The sequence below is a fragment of the Mus caroli genome, unplaced genomic scaffold (genome assembly GCF_978045245.1).
Source record: "Mus caroli unplaced genomic scaffold, Mus_caroli_1 scaffold_11, whole genome shotgun sequence".
Classification (NCBI taxonomy): Eukaryota; Metazoa; Chordata; class Mammalia; order Rodentia; family Muridae; genus Mus; species Mus caroli.
The window spans coordinates 48695939-48714980 of NW_028227266.1; the positions used below are offsets into that span (position 1 = coordinate 48695939).

At 43.8% G+C, this 19042-nt stretch overlaps 3 protein-coding genes across 5 annotated transcripts in view; 2 read left to right on the top strand and 1 right to left on the bottom strand.

Annotated features, from left to right (window-relative positions):
* Positions 1-6465: 6465 nt before the first annotated feature.
* Cfap68 (cilia and flagella associated protein 68) lies at positions 6466-10645 on the bottom strand. 2 transcript variants are annotated; one of them, XM_021172365.3, is made up of 4 exons: positions 8459-10639; positions 7455-7685; positions 6979-7045; positions 6466-6771 (listed from the first exon to the last, which is right to left on the bottom strand). In XM_021172365.3, the coding sequence occupies exons 1-4, from the start codon at positions 8546-8548 to the stop codon at positions 6650-6652; spliced, it is 510 nt and encodes a 169-aa protein (XP_021028024.1). In that variant the 5' UTR covers positions 8549-10639; the 3' UTR covers positions 6466-6649. The 2 variants fall into 2 exon arrangements, with proteins under 2 accessions (XP_021028024.1, XP_085700763.1); XM_085844637.1 differs by lacking the exon at positions 6979-7045 and having other exon boundaries at positions 8459-10645.
* Positions 10646-11011: 366 nt separating this feature from the next.
* On the top strand, positions 11012-15608 carry Fdxacb1 (ferredoxin-fold anticodon binding domain containing 1). 2 transcript variants are annotated; one of them, XM_085844636.1, is made up of 5 exons: positions 11012-11068; positions 11489-11645; positions 12875-13078; positions 13367-13525; positions 14131-15608. In XM_085844636.1, exons 1-5 carry the CDS (start codon positions 11038-11040, stop codon positions 15305-15307), a joined length of 1728 nt encoding a protein of 575 aa, XP_085700762.1. In that variant the 5' UTR covers positions 11012-11037; the 3' UTR covers positions 15308-15608. The 2 variants fall into 2 exon arrangements, with proteins under 2 accessions (XP_085700762.1, XP_021028262.2); XM_021172603.3 differs by having other exon boundaries at positions 11038-11257.
* A 2632-nt stretch (positions 15609-18240) lies between these two features.
* The window catches only part of Alg9 (ALG9 alpha-1,2-mannosyltransferase), a 70245-nt gene continuing 69443 nt past the window's right edge, over positions 18241-19042 (top strand). The window contains exon 1 of the mRNA XM_021172705.3: positions 18241-18484. Coding sequence (XP_021028364.1) covers positions 18354-18484 — 131 coding nt within the window. The 5' untranslated portion in view covers positions 18241-18353. The remainder of the gene's footprint in view (positions 18485-19042) is intronic.

Here is a 19042-nt window from a genome sequence, read left to right on the forward strand (position 1 = left end):
CCTTCCATCCTGGGTTCCAGGGACCCAACTCAGGTTGTCAGGCTTCTTTGGCAAGCACTTTTACTTGCTACACCATCTTGCCAGCCCCACAAGGACTAATCTTAAAGTGAGACAATTACTTTCACAAAGCATACAGTTTGAGAACTGATCCTGATTTTGGAAACTTTTTTTTTTTTTTTTTTTGCTTCAGGTCTTTATGATACAGGAGAGATGAACTAGGATAATATACGTTCTTTCTGCCTTTTTTTCTCCCTCCTTTCTTTTTGTTTTGTTTCAAGACAGGATTTCTCAGTATAACAGTCCTGGCTTTGTAGACCAGGCTGGTCTTGAACTCACAGAAATCCACTTGCCTCTGCCTCCTGAGTGCCAAAATGAAAGGCCCGTGCTACCATGCCCAGCCGAGTCTCATGGGTTAAATGATTCCTTATAAAATCAAAACAACTCTCTGGTGATCCGATATACCACGATCTACTCAGAAAGGCCTTTTCTTTAATACCATAATCAATTTCTATATCTGTGCAGCCATCAAAACTGGTTACATGAGGAAATGCTATTACTCCCTTTTGGTCTAGCCAATGGCAAGATTTGTTCCAGTATTCATTTCCCCCTTCCAAGCCACATGCTTCATGTGACAGAAATCGAGGTTAGCCACAGGTGGTTCGGATAAAGCAGAGAAATCCCTTTTGTCTTTGCTGATTCTTGAAAGGGCTGTGACCCACGTATGGTAAAAGAGATGGTAAGGATGTCTGCTTGAGATGCTTCTAGGAACTATTTTTAAACTATGAAAGGATGTGTGAAGGGAGTAGCTTAGTGGTAGTGTTGTTTTGTATGTGTGATGTCTTAGTTCCTATCCTTGACATAGCAAGGATAAAACAAGACACTCAGAAAAAGTTTAGATGAAAGAAAGGTGGGGAAAGGAGAGGTGTGTGTGTGTGTGTGTGTGTGTGTGTGTGTGTGTGTGAGAGAGAGAGAGAGAGAGAGAGAGAGAGAGAGAGAGAGAGAGAGAGAGAGAGAGAAGACTCTGGGATAAATGTCTACTTTTGAAGAAATCCTGGAGATGGTTACTGAAATTCTTTGTCTCTGTATATGTGTGCATGGGTTCACATACACATGAGTGCATGTGTGTGTTCAGGTCAGAGGTTAATAGTGCTATGTGTCTCAGTTGTTCCTCCACCGTATTTTTGTTTGTTCATGTGTCTGTGTGTTCATGTGTCTGTGTGTTCATTTGTGTATGTAAATGGGGGTGTGTATCCGAAGTGCATGTGTGTCCATCAGAGGTCAACCTCTGGCCCTTGCTTTCACCTTGTTTGAGGTGAATGTCTTGTTTTTTCCCCCTACCATGTTCTCCAGACTAACTAGCCTTCCTAGCTTCCTGGGATTCTCCTGTCTGGCTCCCCTTTTCCTGTGGCTTTACATGGGTTCTGAGCATTTGAACTCAGGTCATTACTGTGCACACCAAATGCTTTTATCCACCCCTCACCGAGTTGTCTCTGCAGCCTACATCTTATCTTCCTTGAGCCGAGGTCTCTCACTGAACCATAAGCTCACAGATTTGGCTAGACTGGCTGGCCAGCAAGCCCTAGGCATGCCCCTTCCTCCTCCTCTCCAGTGCTGGGATTACAGCTGCACATCTCTGTGTCTTTTTTTTTTTTTTTGTAAGTGCTGGAGACCTAGTGAAGCAAACACTTTATTGAATAATTGACTGAATTTTTAAGACAGAATTACTAAGTTTCTATTTGCATATGACTTAATTTACTCATTCAAGTTGTGCAGTGTGCTCTCAATAATACATTCATAGACCTACACATCTATCCCTACAGTCAGTTTTAGATTTTACTACTCCATACATTATATCCTTCAGCTCTCAGCAACCATGTGCCTACTTTATTTGCTAATTTGCCTATTTTGGCTACTTCCTAATAATCTTTAATATGTGGCCCTTGGTGACTAGCTTTAAAGGTTTTCTTTTGTTGTTGTTGTTGTTTGTTTTTGAGATTGTAAATATGTTTGTTGTGGTGGTTTCCTAGGCAGGGAGGGTTTTGCAGTGTGCGGAGCCCTGGCTGCCTTGGAAGTTACTCTGTAGACCAGGCTGGCTTTAAACTAACCTGCCTGTGCCTCTGCCTCCGGAAAGCTGGGATTAAAGGTGTGCACCAGCACACACAGCTGAGATTTTAAATATATTTTTATGTTTTGTGTACGAGTGTTTACCTGAATATAAGTCTTCCATGACCCACATGTATGCAGTGACTGTGGAGGCTAGAAAAGGGCACCAGATCCTTTGGGACTGAAGTTACAGACAGTTGTGAGCTGCCAAGTGAGTGCTGGGAATTGAACCCAGGTTGTCTGGAAGAGCATTCAGTGTTCTTAGCGGCCAAGGCATCTCTCTAGTCCCTAGCTTTTTTTTTTTTTAAACCTGGCCTAATGTTTTCAAGGTTCAGCCTAGTGTTCTCCATGCCACACTTCTTTCCCTTTTATTGACAAATAGTATTTTACTGAAGAGATATCCCCGGTTTTATTTATTTTCCCATCAGTTGCTGTTTCTACCCTTTGATTGGTATGGAGACTGAGGAATCAACTTGCCAAGGTGTCATGGAAACCAAGGGAATGACAGCCAAGGAAAACAGAGATGGGTGGACCAGTGAAGCCGAGGAGTCTGCTCACACAAAGAGACCTTACAGACAGAAAGACATACCTGCGATGAGACCGGAGGAAGACATGCCACCTAAAGGGCTCAGATTTGCATTGGCGGTTATGTATGGCTCCTAGCTTAATGAGTAAAGAGGTTGGAAGCTGTGGAGAAGGAAGTCTTCCCCAACCTCCACCTCAGTCTGCAGCAAGAAGCCAATTGCAGTGTAGACAAGTCACGGAAGTAGCCACTGGGTTTGACAATATCCACTCTCATGGATTGTTGCACAGCAGGGTAGGTCAGGGTTGTAAATGAGAAACAGATTCTTGACAAGAAAGAAAAGGATTGTTCTTATTTCATAAATGTCAGGTACAGCGAAAACCTAGCATAAATGTTATGTTTGCCCAAGAGAATTTAAATACATTCCTTTTGATATCCCGAGCCAGATGAGCGGCCCCTGATCCCTCCCAATATTTGACTCTGCTCTCAAGATTCTGACCAATGTCACATTAGAACAGATGAAAAAGTATCGAAGTTAGAGATGGGACAGTCATTTACGAAGATGCAATCATCTGCCAAAATAAGTGAGGAAATGAACTCCAGAAAGTTAGAGCCCAACAAGTCTGCAAGATAAAAATATATGTACAAAATCCTGTTCTGTGTTTAAAACCTAATTCTAATGATGGTTCTTAAATGCTTTAACCTCCCTTGTAGCCCACCACCCACCAGAGGTAGTGGGAAGAAAAGGATACAGGGAAGTGAACCTGTTTAGAAAGGTTCTTTGGAGCAACTCCCACCTGTGTTGTCTGGAAATCAGCAGTTCAGTTCACAGGTCAGCAGGCAGGGGCAGCGGCAGCTCCATCTGGTTCTCTATTCCTACTCCATTAGTGGCCTGAAGTAACAATTGTTCTATTAGACCTTGTGTGGTGTAGGGATTGCCTAGGGCCACTAGATGATAGCCTTATTATATAATATATATATATGTATATGTATATGTATATATATATACATATGTATATATATATATATACATATATGTATATATATATATATATATATATATATATATATATATATATATATTGCTGAGAGTATCAAGGAAACTTAATTCCTTTTTCCTGACACCTTGACAATACTAATATATTGAAAATACAGATGAAACAGAGAAATTCCAAGATACATATAAATACCTAAAGTAAGTCCTGATTATCTAAGAAACAGAAGACATATTACTAGAATAAGATTGAATCAGAAATCAAAATATTACAATAAAGTCCCAGGCTATAACAACAGTATAGCCTCAATCCTGGCCATTCTAATGCCTCATGCCATGAACTCCATAAACCTATTTTATTTTCCAGAAAGAAAAAGTAATACAGTACACACATACACACACACACACACACACACACACACACACACACACGCACGCACGCACGCACGCACGCACGCACGCACGCACGCACGCACGCGACGCCAGTGGGGGCTGGGGGTGGGCGGGGAAAACAGACACAAAGAGAGATAGAGAAAAGCTATCATAAAAAATTAGAATACTTCTTACATCATTCTACTAGACCAGTATTACTTTATTATTGTCAAAGACAATAGAAGAGAAACAACCAAAAAACAACACACACAGAGACTGAAAATAAAATTGCCTTAAACAACATTATAGAAATTACAGCCTTTTTAAATAGTGATCAGAACAACTAGGTATCCATAAAGAAAAAAAACCACACAACTTATTAAAAAAAAAAAAAAAGAAAGACATGAAATTTAGTCATTACTCGACATCATAAACACTACAAATTCCATAAACTAACTAGGGCTGGGGAGATGACAGCAGCTCTTTCACATCCTGTTTAAGGGGAAGTTACAGGCACAGATGCTTCTGGCAAGGGTCCTCATACATTAGACAGGAAAGGGGAAATGATGCCTGTTATGTTTTATGAAAAAGAAAGAGCCATGTTTGATAGAGTCAGGTATGGTGAAGTGGAAGGGTGTGCCTCTGCGGGCCCATGCTGAGACATCCTTCCCCACTAAGGTACCAGCCACACAATGGATATAGTATGGAATAGAGTTACGGGGGTGGGGGGAACAGGGAAAGAAAGACAGAGGGTAAGAAAGCAAGAGGGTAAGAGTGAGTAGGGGCAATCAGCCCCTTTTATAGTAAGCCAGGCATACCTGGCTGTTGCCAGGTAACTGTGGGGTGGAGCCTAGAAGGAATGCTAACAATGCTTACCTGTATCACAGGTAAGACCACTGCCTCCCTACATTCACTGACCTGAAGGACTCACGATTCTCTTTCCATCTTCTGCTTTGCAGGATGTGCCTCAAACCAGTAGCTTACTACAGCATCTTTTTGAACCGCCACCAAGCCCCCGTGGCAAGTTCTTCCTTGAGCTGCTAGGTTTAGCATGCTTAGCTTTGTTTGATCAGCAGATTTTCTTGGTCCTCTGTGTGGAGGAGTTCAGAACTGGCTGTCTCTCTCTTATCCTTTTTTTTTTTTTTTGAAGATACACAGAGATATTAAGATGAAAGTGTATTACTGAGATGTATTCCAGAATCAAGTCAAAAGAGAAAGCACATGGACATTAGACTATTGATGGTACGTAGTACCCAAGAAAGATCACTAACCTCGTGGTCTACTTCATGTTTAGAATTCTCTGTGCTGTTAGGGAAGCTGTTTTCTTCATAGTCCTCTCATCAGGGGTCATTCAGTAAGAACATAAAAATGCTCTTTGACTCCAGGAATACAACGTGTAAGCTATGCTGAGCTTTTCAGATTTGCCACTGATGGAAAGTGGAGAGGAGTGTTTGACTAGAAGACATGGGGTTTTGTCTGGAGACTGGGTCATGCTCTGTAGTCTACTATATAGCCCATAGGCAGGTCTCAAATTCCTGGCTATGCTCTTGCCTCAGCCTCCTGATTGTTCTATATGTTGTAAGTCACAGCCTAAGCTTTTTTATTTAATTTTTCTCTCTCTCCCTGCTGCCCTCTGGTGCTGGGGTTCCAACTCAGGGTCCTAAGCATGCTAGAAAAAAAATGCTCTATGGAGGAGCCACAGGCCCAATCCTGGTTTCAGTGGAGAGCCCAGGCTGGCCTTGCTCCTGCAATGTCAACCTCTTAAATGCTGGAGAGCCAGGCATATACCACCAGGCCTGTTTCTAAGAGTGAAGCTCAGAGCTGGGATGTGATTCATGGTACTTGCCTACCATTTGTGAACCTTTGGTTTGATTCTGTTTTAAAAATTGTTTAATATTAGAGAACGTAGTTACAATCTTTCTCCCTTCCCTTTCTTCCCTACAAACCTTCTCAAATATAACCTTGTTCTTTTTCAGATTCATGGCTTTCCCCCTCATTCACACACACACACACACACACACACACACACACACACACACACACGGCAGTTATATACTGTCTTAGGTTTCTAGATGGGATAAAACACCATGACTAAGGGCAACTTGGGAAGGAAAGCATTTATTTCAGTTTAGAGCTTTTAAGTCCATCATCCAGGAAAGTTAGGGCAGGAACTCAAGATAGGAAACTAGAGAACCATAAAGAAGTGCTGCTTGCTGGCTTGTTCTCTGTGGCTTTGCTCAACCTGCTTTCCTATAGCACCCAGGACCACCAGCCCAACAATGGCACTGCCCCCTGTTGGATAGTCCCTCCTACATCAATCACTAATCAAGAAAATACACCCATTACAGGCTTGCCTACAGGGCAACCGTGTGGAGATAATTTCTCAATTAAAATTCCCTCCTCCCAGATATGTTTAGGTTTGTGTGAAGCTGATAAAAATTCACCAGGACAGTTAGAGTAAACAACATGGAGATTTTTTTTTTTTTTTTGGTGTGCTGTGCTTTATTTAGACAGCAACCATGTTGAGAGTGATGTTGAGTCTGCTTAGCATGTGTTCCTTTCTACAGTCTACTCTAGACAAAAATGAAGCTACTTCTTCTTTTTCAGATTCCCGGGTCCTAAGACTGGTTCACACTTGGATCATATACACAGCAGGACTAATGCGTGGGCTGAGGTTCTAAGTAGTCAGTCATGTAAGCTGACTTCGCTGTGCACTTGTAGTGAGGAGGATCCAGCTCAGGCTGATGTCCAGGAAACCAGTGAGGCTCTCGTTTAAATCCTGTGGGAAGGAAAGGCAAGAGGAAAACAATCAACGCAGAGCTTAGTAACAAAGCTCATTCATACTTTTCCTCAGACTTCTCAACACTGAGAGGGAAGAGAAATTGTTCACTTAGTCACTCGTTCATTTGACTTTTGAGTTCCTTCTATCTGCTGGGAACTGCGATGGGTGCTAGGAGTTAAGGATTCATAACAGGAGTCCACCTACTATGTGCTGACTGTAGCTTCTTCCTGTTGTAGTTTGCATCATATGTTGTTTCGAAGGCATGTCCAAACTAGAAAGGAAAAGTAACAGACTGAGAATCTATCTCTGTAGATAATAGTTGGGGCCAGAGAGATGACTTAGCAGTTTAGAGCACTGACGACTCTGCCGGAGGATCTGGGTTCAGTTCTCAGCATCCACATACCAGCTCACAAATGTCTGTAACTCCAGTGCCAGGGGATCTGATACCCTAGCACAGATATACATGCAGGCAAACACACACACACACACACACACACACACACACGTGTTTTTATGGTGGTTTGTCATCTGAGAAGGCAGGGAATATTCAACTTGATACTAAAGTGGGCTAGGTGGTCTAGCTGAAGGATGGTCTCTCATCATTCTACACAGAAAATCTCACATGGCCACTGGCATTTTTTTTTTTCTAACAGGAACAGAAGAAGAGAAAGATATATTACCTGGGAAGGCAAAGGTTTAGGCTTTACAATATTCTTCAGGTCGTATCTTTCCTGATTCCAGTTGCCTACCAGGGTACGGTTCGAATAGGAGTTCTCATTAGTGGTGCATCTCCATCCGTACTGTAAAAACTTGGACATGTCATTCCAGTCTGTCCACACTTCTCCATGACCATCAGCATAAATAATGCTGCCATAGTGTGGGTTTCTGAGATAACAGACAAGGTTTTGTCTCTGGAAAAACAAAGAATGTAAAAGCTTATCAAAATAGTCAAAGAGCCGGAAAGTTGTCCCTTTCTACCTCTGCTTTAAAGATCCAAGTGCTAACACAAGCACACCTTATTAACTCCACACCTTTGTCCAAGCGTAATTTATATGGCTCTGGTTCCTCTTCAGGTGTACGTGCCCACTGCTCTCTCCTGTCAATCAGCAGTACTAGATGATTGACTATACAAATGCCACTGACCCACATTCCTTGAAATGACAGAAACTATTTCAGCATCCCAACATTGTGTGAGCAATGAGCTGAATGTTTTAGTGAGTTCAAGATGTAAGGGTACTGCTTCTGAGAGAATGGAAGGTAAAAAACTGAATAACCAGATTAACACAATAAACAATTAATGATAATTTTCTCAGGTCAGCTCAAATAAGTTAACTCTCTTTTTGCCTCACACAGAAGTTTTACTGACATTCTTCACTTTCTGTGAACATTTACATATATTTCCATCTTAAATATATATCTTATTTCTGTGAAAATTTATAACTTTATGTCATAGGTACAAGAACATGCAATATGTTCTCTAATGAACACCATACTTATAAAGGACAGGCTCTGTATGTTCATTGTTTTATATATCCTCTCAATCAGTAGTTACCCTCCCAATGAATAGTTCTTTGCACATAGCAGATAGTAAATATCTGTATTTTAAATTGTTGGCAAGCAATCAAAAGCCCAACTTTTTGTTACTAAATAAGCCTGGTCCTTGGACTTAGAAGGAAGATGGTACCTGTATTATTGATGTGTAACTTGATGGTGAATACAGTGATTTGCTGGAACATCTCAGGGAGTAAAAGCGATTTCTATGTGGCAGTTCCATGTTCGTTAATGACGTCTCCAAACCTGACCTTTCAAGTTCTCCAAACAAAGATCACCATCGACAGATGGCCATGGTTTGAGAGACACAACCCAACTGCCTTTTCACAGGCAAACCCAATACTACAGCAGGGAAGGATGGGATTGTAGGTGACTGCCCTCACATCATCTGCCTTTGTGAAGGTATATGCATGACGTCACCAAACAGCATGATGACTTGGGTATGTGGATCCAGAAAGCCCAACAGGCCTAGTGTTTAGAGGTGATACTGGCCAGAGCCAGAAGGACAGACATCCACTCAGTTATCAGGGACAGAAAAATAGGGCTGGTGTGATTTTTTTTTTTTTCTTTTTTGGTCATTTGATCAGTCAGTCACTAAGTCCTGCTGATTTCTGAATCCGTCCATTACTTTTCATCTTCACTGCCAATTTCCAGTTCAGACCACTGGCTCTTTTGTCCCTTGTACTGCAGGCAGCCTTTTATCAGGTTTCCTTGTCATCAACCTTATTCATGACTAATCCTTTTTCCATAGGAAAGTGGTTTTTGAAAATAAATTATATTATCTTCAAAGTTTAAATATTTTAGTGGTTGCTGTTTTTAGAACACCTGGATTTTTCTTTTTAGGATTATTTATTTTATGTATATGACTACAGTGTAGCTGTCTTCAGACATATCAGAAGAGGGCATTGGATCCCATTACAGAAGGTTGTGAGTCACCATCTGCTTCCTGGGAATTGAACTGAGGACCTCTGGAAGAAGAGTCAGTGCTCTTAACCACTGAGCCATCTCTGCAGTCTAGAACACCTGGACTTTTAAGTCCTATTTTACAAGTTAACTAGACTACTTTTGGCTAAGAAAACTACAAAGTCAGCAACTGCGGCAAACAATAGGTGGTGGTGCAGGTCAGCTTCCCAGAGAGTTCTCCTTTTTGAGTACAGTTTGGGGTCTGTGCTCAAACTTGCTGGGACCACTCATGGCAGAGTTTAGTCTATAGGTCACTTTCTCCCATATTTCTTTGCAAATTCTTGAGCATCCTTACATATTTTTTTATGGCCTTTTGAGTATTCTTTAGCTAGGTCAGTCCAGGGTGGGTTCTTGGGATGGGAATCATTCATTAGTACTACGAGAAATGGAATACTTGGTCATTCTCTCTCTCTTTTTTTTTTTTTTTTTTCCAAGACAGGGTTTCTCTGTGTAGCCCTGGCTGTCCTGGAACTCACTCTGTAGACCAGGCTGGCCTCGAACTTAGAAATTTACCTGCCTCTGCCTCCCAAGTGTTGGGATTAAAGGCGTGCGCCACCACGCCTGGCTATACTTGGTCATTCTTGGTGGCTGGTTTTCAGTTTTTAGCTAACTACTTCCAGATAGACATGCCCCATCTGATCAATGTTAGAGTGCTAGACTGTCTTTTCAAACGTGATTTTGGGAGGAAAGTTGATTTTTCTGAAGGTCACCTGATCAGGATTGTCAAGAACAAAAAGCCCTTACCAAATCAATAAAGTAGCTTCATTTTTTTTTTCAAATGAATTCAAAGTTTTTCATTTTATATTTTGAGACCTCCTGCTGGCTGCCATAATGGACATTTAGTGGCTTTCTATATTCTATAATATATTTCTATATTCCTGAATTAGCTATTAAATGGTTAAAACACTCAATTTGGTCTGGCTTCCTTCTTAACTCTACAGTGTCACCTGCTAGTCCGTCTCCCGGCCAACTATGTTCAACCAGTCAAACATAACTTTTTTTTTTTTAACTATGATTTTATGAACATTGTTCCTTCTGCCTTTTTAATCCTTTTTACCTAGCTAAAACGAGTTCCCCTCCCCCAACTAGATTTCAGCTCAGGCTAACTTCAGGGAATCTATGCCTCCCTTTCCCAGCTTGGTAGGGCTTCCCTTGTGTATGCTTCATTCATAGTATCCCGAATTCCTTCACTCACGGTGGGTACACACCCCATTTTATTTGAGTTGCCTCTTCTGCTGTGTGCATTTGTCATCTGACAGTAGGCAGGCCACTTCCAGTTCATCCATACACCTAGCTGCTCTCACAGTGCCATGGAACAAGACAGGCGTTCAATGTTATTTCTTGAAAATAGGATATACAAACACCTGGAGATATGTTGAGTGGCTGAGAGAAAAGGAGGCAGCCATTTCAGAAGATGGTGCAGTTACAGCGTCCTGAGCCTTTCGAATACGCAAGACTCGTCTCACTCCTCAGTTAGTGACTGTTATGCGACTTCAAGCAAGAACGGCGAAGACGCTCAGGGCCGTCCGTGTTGGGCCGTCCGAGTACTTTAAAGAAAACGAGCCTTTGGAGGCGCACGAAGATGAAGAGGCAAGGCCAAGAGCTCCATTTTACTTTCCCGCTCGAAGCTCCCGAGCAGTAGCTCCAAATGTTTATCCAGGTAACTACAAGCTGTTGATGCGTCATCACTTAGTGCCGGGTGGAGTGGGGAGGGGGAGGGAGACGAGGCCCAAGCGAAGGAAGTGACGTATGAAATGTGCGCATCGGAGAGCGCTGGCAGGTAAGCCGGAGGAGACCATGCATCCCCGGCGCCTCCTGTTGGTCGGGGAGGGGAATTTCTCCTTCGCCGCTTCTCTGATCGACGGCCTGGATCCCAGCGTCAGTGTTACCGCTACCGGCTTCCAGCACCGGGCGGCTCTGGAGGGAGATCCCGTAGCGCTAGAGAACCTACAGCGCCTGCGCGAACGAGGTAGCACGTCCGGGCCCTCCGCGAGGGACCGCCCGGAGCGTAGGGTGTGGCTCGCGCGGGGAACGCGAGGGCGCCTCCTGGGGGCGCTCTGGCGGATGCGCTTGCGTGCTCAGGTCTGGGCTGGGCTGCATGGTTGGCAGCCCAACCATGCAATGAGTGGTGGTGTTTGTCCAGGTTTACAGATCTTAAGACGTCTTTTGGTCTCTATTTCACGCCTTTAAACCTTGCCAGGTGTCGAAGTGCGTTTTGGTGTGGACTGTACCCAGCTGTCACATGCCTTGCCAGCCGACGATAGGGATTTTGATCGAATTTATTTCAACTTCCCGCACTGTGGACGAAAAGCTGGAGTAGCTAAGAACAGGGAACTGCTTGCCAAGTTTTTCCAGAGGTGAGGCAAGACGAGTCCTGGCATGGAAAATGTTTCCAGGTTCCCATAACCAAATCACTGCACACAAACTTTGTCGTTGGGGAAATAAGTTGCTAGGATACACGAGGAAAGAAGATAAGACCCAGAGAAAACCATAATCTTGTCTTAAAGATTTACATATAACCCTAGATGTTAAAGTACAAATAGACGTTACAAGGAAAAGGCAAGTTTATTTTTTAAAAAATTAATGTGTGTATGAGTGTGGCGGTCAGAGAACAACTTACAGAAGCGGGTCCTACTTCCATCGTGTATCCAGGAGATAAAACTTTGGCTACCATGCTTGGTGGCAAGCACCATTACCCACTGATCACCTATATAGCCCCAAATTGTGTGTGTTTTAAAAAAAAAATATGGATATGGGTGTTTTGTCGGCATGCATGTCTGTGCAACAGTTGTGTGCCTCCTTAGAGGACATTGGATCCCCCTGGGACTAGAGTACTGATTGGTGTCGTCATCATATGGGTACTGAAAATTGAACTTCTGAAGAGCTAGTGCTCTTAACTGCTGAATCTTTCAGCCCACCTCAAAAAGGTTTTAAAAAGTGCAAATCGTAAGAGTCAGTATAGCTTGATGACGGACGACAAGATTGGATTTAAGAATCACATGGCCTAGGTTCAAATCCTGGCTCACTGCTTACTAGTTAAAACTGTCGCCAAGTTTAGCCCTTACCTGCTTCTTCCCCCACCCCCATCTATAAACTGGCTATTAATAGCAGCTTAAAGTGATTCTGAATTTAAAATAGTACTTTAACATCAGTATACCAAACTGTATTCGGCTCCACTGGGCTATAGGTGTTGAGAAACTTTTAGCAAAGGCATTATTTTAAGTTAGGGAGTTGAAGTATAGATGAGTGTGTATGGTGATATAGTGCTCAGCCCAGCCCTGAGCTATAGAATAGGCAGAGAGCAGTAAGAAATCTTCTCATGGGGAGAAGCAACGCAAATAGTAAATTATATATAGGAGCTTTACGGATTTTGGCCTTTCTGTGGCATACAGGAAAACAATGCAAATGCCAAGCTGGTGACCTGTGCTGTTGTGGGGGCACTGGTAGACTTTTTATATGCTTAGGTTTCATAGAGCACTGCAAATAAGATTAATTTTAATTATTTCAGAGTTACACCATGTGCATATTGTTGATTCCCTTGGTAGTTTCTGTCTCTGATACACTTCTGGTGTCTGTCCCCCTTAAGCTGTGCTGATGTTCTTGCAAAGGCAGGAGAAGTCCATGTGGCACTGTGCAGAGGACAAGGTGGAACGCCTGCTGACAAGCCTCAGAGAGAGTGGCACAACAGTTGGCAAGTAGTTGCCATGGCAGCCCTGGGAGGGTTCATTTTAAGTGATGTGTGTCCCTTTAGCTGCGAGGCTGTGCCAGGATACAAGTGCACTGGGTATAGGTAAGACCATGGGCCTAAACCTTCTCCCCTTTCGTCTTCTGCATGAAGTATTAAAAAAAAAATTAAAAGCCAGACTTTTCGTTTCCAAGTTTCTGATGTAGTTTCAAAAATACTTGTTTACCAGTGGAAGCCTTCATATATATATATATATATATATATATATATATATATATATATATTTGTATGTATGTATAAATGTATATGAATATATATTATTTATGTGTGTATATAGTTAATTTAAACTAAGATGTAAATAATATTTAACGGCGTTCTTTGTTCATTTGGCAGGAGCCAGGATAGGCCCTTTCACATAGAAGGTGCTTTGACCTATATCTTCACCCAGAGCTTACCCTTTGAGAGCTGTCAGCCCAGAACTTTCAGAGTCAGACTGGAGGACCGGTGGTTTTACTTTGCAGAACCAGAAGCACTTCTAGGAAAGCTGAACAGGTAATCTTACCTGTGTCGATGGTCTGCCTGCACGTCTGTCTGAGGGTGCCAGTCCACTGGAACTGGAGTTACAGATAGGTGTGAGCTGGCCTGTGGGAATTGAACTCCGGTCCTCTGGAGAAGCAGCCAGTGCTCTTGACCTCTGAGCCATCTCTGCAGCCCTGCAGATAATCTTTCATTTAGCTAGGACTCTCTTCTGTCCCTAGCTGTACCATGATTGTCTTAGTGGTTACTGCATTTTGAATGGATGATGGATGATGTTGGTACTGTGGGTACTTGTCAGGCTGTTAGAATATAGGGGGTGGTGGCAGATTATATGCTAATTCCCAGGCCTGGGAGTATAGTTCAGTGTAGAGTAACTTACCTAGCATGCCCAAGACCCAGAATTTGCACCTGTCATTGCAGAAAACAAAACAAAAATTAAAAAAAAAAAAGCAAAAACCAAACCAAACCCAAAACTGCCCATGCTATTTCTTCATATGACAGGTGATTTATTTTCAGGACCAGTTTAAGGATACTTGCTTTCTGTAGAAGAGCAGATGACTTTAATTCTAGCAGCTGTAATTATTATTGTCAGTGAGAAGTTATTTTATGTGTTTAAACAGGAGGTTCCTTGAAGCATCTTCCTGTCATCCTATCAGAACCATCAATGAGAAACTCATTGCCGAATTGGGCAAAACTTTTCCCTTAAAAAGGCTGAAGTGTCCCCTCCCTTTGATGCCACGGGGAGGCCCCACTGTCCTCCTACCAGAGACCTGTGACCTCCTGCCTACCTTTTGGATTCGTCTACATGAAGATAACTCGTGTTCTGAGTTCCAGAATGGTGAAATAACACAAGAAATGGAAGAAATTCCTGTGTCAGTTTCAGAATGTACCCTTCCTGAGAGTCCTGTGAGAGATGGCTGCAAAGGCGCTCAGGAGGGAATCTGTGACCAGATCAAGCTTGGCCTCAGGCCTTCTCTTCTTGTTCATGTTGAAGCTGTCATCCATTCCCCAGACTTCCTCCCAGGCTCTCTGCATGTCCTCAGTGGACCTGTCTTTCAGAAGTGCCACATTTTACCTTTCACGATGCCAGCATTTCACGAGACTTTACTCATCCTTGGATTTGATAACAATATGAAGGAGAGTTGCCTTCTGTCACTGCTGGGTCACCTGAAGGATGCTCTAGGTGACCTTCTGACGCAGACTTTGCAGGAGGGCTCTAGTTTGGGCACTTCAGTGGAATTTGTCCTTCAACCAAACGGAAAGGATTATATAATTCATGTGAAGTCTCTTAATTTTGGCCCAGATTGTGCTGAGAATCTGATTATTGGGTCTATTCTCACATCTAAGATCGTTAAACAGAAACATCAGTGTTTCGTGTTTGTTTCTATAAACTTGGACTTATTAGTTATGCTTGCCTATGGTATTTCTGATTGGAGAATTTTGTGGACTTTTGATAACCGTTTCCTGAAGAGATTTGCCCCTGGGAAAATAGAACACTTTAAAAGCTATTCTCTGTACCCGCCCTGCTATGTGCATGACGTTAGTTTCTGGGTAGATGAAAAGAAAGCATTTGATGAACTGGAGTTTCACACTGTGGCCCGAGCGGTGTCCCAGGACACTGTCGTGTCTGTACAGTACCGTGATCGTTTTCAGCATCCAGAGACTCGGCAGGTCAGTCTCTGCTATAGACTGACCTATCAGACTTGTGATAAGGCTCTCACCCCACAGCTGGCAGCAGCAATGCAGTCCCAGTTCAGAAAAGAGATTCAAAGACAGCTACATGTTTCACCTCGATAGGTTAGTAACAGCTTTCTGCAGTGTTTGTTGTATGTGGGTGAAAAAGAACAACTTGAAACTTGTTCCTTTCTGGACTCTGGTGGTTTTATTTGTTTTGTGTGTGTGTATAAAAATTTTGTTTTTGTTTTTCATTTTTTTTTTTTTTTGTGACCCAAGTAGTGTTGGTGGCCCCTAAAGATGCCTGTGAATATCATTTAAATGCATAGGTTGGCTGGTCGTGGAGGTGGTGGTGGTACCCTTTGATCCCAGTGCTTAGGAGACCTGCCAAGGCTACATAGTGAGACCTTGTCTTAAAAAACCAAACCAGGGTGGGGGGGAGGGTATGGGGGACTTTTGGGATAGCATTGGAAATGTAAATGAGGAAAATACCTAATTAAACAAACAAACAAACAAACAAACCAGGTGGGGCAGTCTCTGGATGGTCATTCCTTCAGTCTCTGCTCTACACTTTGTCTCTGTAGCTCCTCCCATGGGTATTTTGTTCCCCCTTCTAAGAAGGACTGAAGTATCCACAGTTTGGTCTTCCTTCTTCTTGAGTTTCTTGTGTTTTGTGAATTGTATCTTGGGTATTCTGAACTTTGGGCTACTATCCACTTATCAGTGAGTGCATATCATGTGTGTTCTTTTGTGGTTGGGTTACCTCACTCAAGATAATATCCTCCAGATCCATCCCTTTGCCTAAGAATTTCATGAATTCATTGTTTTTAATAGCTGAGTACTCCATTGTGTAAACATTTTCTGTACACATTTTCTGCATCCATTACTCTGTTGAGGGACATCTGGGTTCTTTCCAGCTTCTGGCTATTATAAATAAGGCTGCTATGAACATAGTGGAGCATGTGTCCTTACTACATGTTGGAGCATCTTCTGGGTATATGCCCAGGAGTGGTATGGCTGGACTGCCCCACCTGGGGATCCATCCCATATACAATCACCAAACCCAGACACTATTGCAGATGCCAACAAAAGCTTCCTGACAAGAGTCTGATATAGCTGTCTCCTGAGAGGCTCTGCCAGTGCCTGACAAATACAGAAGTGGATGTTCATAGCTATCCATTGGATGGAGCACAGGTTCCCCAATGAAGGAGCTAGAGAAAGTACCCAAGGAGCTGAAGGGGTTTGCAGCCCCATAGGAGGAACAACAATATGAACTAACCTGTACCCCCAGAGCTCCCTGAGACTAAACTACCAATCAAAGAAAACACATGGTGGGACTCATGGCTCTAGCTGCATATGTAGCAGAGCATGGCCTAGTTGGTCATCAGTGGGAGGAGAGGCCCTTGGTCCTGTGAAGGTTCTATGCCCCAGTGTAGGGGAATGCCAGGGCCAGGAAGCAGGAGTGGGTGGGTTGGTGAGCAGGGGAAGGGGGGTTTTCAGAGGGGAAACCAGGAAAGGGGATAACATTTGAAATGTAAATATAGAAAATATCTGATAAACAAACAAACAAACCAAACAAAAATACCCCTTCAGACTGGTGGTTGGTGACTTTAATGTAGTTCAGCTTTTTGATCCTGAGAAAAAAACCAAACAAAACAAGTATTTTGTACTTTACTGTTCCCTTGCTGAAGAGGCTATGGAACCTGGATGTCCTTAAATATATATACCACACTTTCAGTTCCTCTTTCCGACTTTGTGGAATTTATGAGCGTTTTATCACATGTGTTACACATTTGGGATTAACATCATGATACTGCTATCTTTCATCATTGGCTGTTGAAATCAGAGAACCCTAAGTGTCAGAGCTAGGCTTGACATTTGGGCCTGTCTGACCAAAGCGCTTCTCTGTTCACATCCTTACTGTTCTTTCCTAGTCTTCATCAAAGGCTACAGAAGGATACACTCGTGTTCTACTGGTTGGCTGTGGGCTTGGTAATTAATGACTGTGTGTGGGAACTGGTGTACATGATCAGTCTCCATTTTCACGATGTAGGAAGTGGCATTATAACCTTTTGGTTAACTCTGTCAAGCTCAATGTTCCCTCTAGAATCCTGTATGCATTTCTACTAGTAGGCAGCACTGCTGTTAGGATTGGGTGAGCAATCTCCTGGAGTTGTCTTTGTAAAGTGTCTCTGTGAAAGGCCCCTGAAACCAAGTCTGGACGCCCCCCTAAAAAAAAAAACCCGCTCCCAACAAGAGCTTTTCTTTCCTTTTCTTCTCTTTTCTTTCTCTCTTTCTTTCTTTTTTTTGTTGTTAATGTAGTGAGAATAGTATGTGTTTGTAAAGGATTCTCAATTGGAATATAGTTTCTCCATTTATTACCCAAGCAACTTTGGACCTTGGTTTCCTTAGCAGTAAAGGCAAGGAGGCAGAGAGATTTAAAAAGCGTGTATGAAAAAAAAAAAAAACAAAAAACAAACAAACAGGGGCTGGTGAGATGGCTCAGTGGGTAAGAGCACCTGACTGCTCTTCCAAAGGTCTGGAGTTCAAATCCCAGCAACCACATGGTGGCTCAAAACCATCCGTAACGAGATCTGACTCCCTCTTCTGGTGTGTCTGAAGACAGCTACAGTGTGCTTACATATAATAAATAAATAAGTCTTTTAAAAAAAAACAAAAAAACAAAAACAAAAACAAACAAAAAACCGCCTCCAGCCAGCCGTGTTGTAGCAATGTCAGTGACATCTGCCTGCTTGAATGATCTGCGTAGCATTTCTTCAGGTTTTCACTTCTCAGTCAGAATCCTGGCCTCACTGGTTTGTCTCCATCTCTCTCAACAAGACAAGGCAAGGTGTTAAAGCAACCTTTTAGAGCCCTCTCCTTGGGTAGGCAGCTGTGCTATACCTCCACACACTACACTGTAGCGTTGGCAAAGTGGAGGAAGCAAATTAAAGGAAGGACGAAATACCCAGAGTCAGAAGTAGGAGAGCAAGCGAAGGCTGCCGTTCCGGCCTTCGCCTCAATTGCTCCACTGGCACAGTATTTCAGTTTTTATTGCGCATGTCGAGGCGTTTTGTCCCTCGGCGGACACCGTTTTCCAGCCAAGCAATGTCTGCACCTTCACCGATTTCGTAGCGTGCAGAGTTCTATCCTTTCCCCGACGCTGGGCATGGCGAGCCGAAGGGCCCGGCAGCGCCTCAAGGGCGGCGGCGGCGGCGGCAGTGGGGATGCGGGCCCGGCGGCGGAGAAGCTGGGAGAACAGCTAGGCAGCCGGGAGGCAGGCGCGGAGCCGCGGCCAGAGTACGTGTGCGGTCGGAGGGCGTGGTCGGCGGGAGGGTCCGGCGGCTCCGGGGGTCTCCGTTGGGGTTCTGGCTCACCCGGGGGTCGGCTCCCCACGGGGGCTCTGGCTCACCCGGGGGCTGCTCTCCACGGGGGTTCTGCGCTCACCCGGGGGTCGGCTCTCCGTTGCGAGCTGGGGCTCTCCGCCTGGGGTCTGCTCTTTGCTGCGAGCCGCGCGGCTTTGCTCCTCGCCGGGGGTCTGCTTTCCGCCCGCATCTCCGCTGCCACCCGGCGCTCTTACTCCTGCCCCTCGTGGGAGCGTCCCAGTTGGCGTCGATCATCGCCCCTCCGCAGCAGATCCCTGCATCTTTGCAGCGAGGGTCTGCCATGCTTCGGGTTCAAGTCCACATGAGCAGGCTTCATGCTGGTAGAGTTAGCAGAACCTCTGTGAGAGCCCTTGGTATGCCTTTTACATCTGAGTCTCACTGCGGTTTACTGTTGTCTCCCTCCCTCTGGGCTTCCAGCCCTAGAACCCCTCAGCCTCGCAGCCGCAGCCGGTAGCCTGTAGGTTAGGTCTGC

Coding starts and splice junctions, on each gene's coding strand:
- Cfap68 (XM_021172365.3), bottom strand. CDS start 8,548: ATGGAACTGCCACATAGAAATCGCTTTTACTCCCTGAGATGTTCCAGC. Junction 7,686..8,458: donor GTTACACATCAATAATACAG/GTACCATCTTCC, acceptor TTGTTTTTCCAG/AGACAAAACCTTGTCTGTTA. Junction 6,772..6,978: donor GAAGCTACAGTCAGCACATA/GTAGGTGGACTC, acceptor TCCTTCCCACAG/GATTTAAACGAGAGCCTCAC.
- Fdxacb1 (XM_021172603.3), top strand. CDS start 11,038: ATGAAATGTGCGCATCGGAGAGCGCTGGCAGGTAAGCCGGAGGAGACC. Junction 11,646..12,874: donor CTTGCCAAGTTTTTCCAGAG/GTGAGGCAAGAC, acceptor GTCCCCCTTAAG/CTGTGCTGATGTTCTTGCAA. Junction 13,079..13,366: donor TACAAGTGCACTGGGTATAG/GTAAGACCATGG, acceptor TTCATTTGGCAG/GAGCCAGGATAGGCCCTTTC.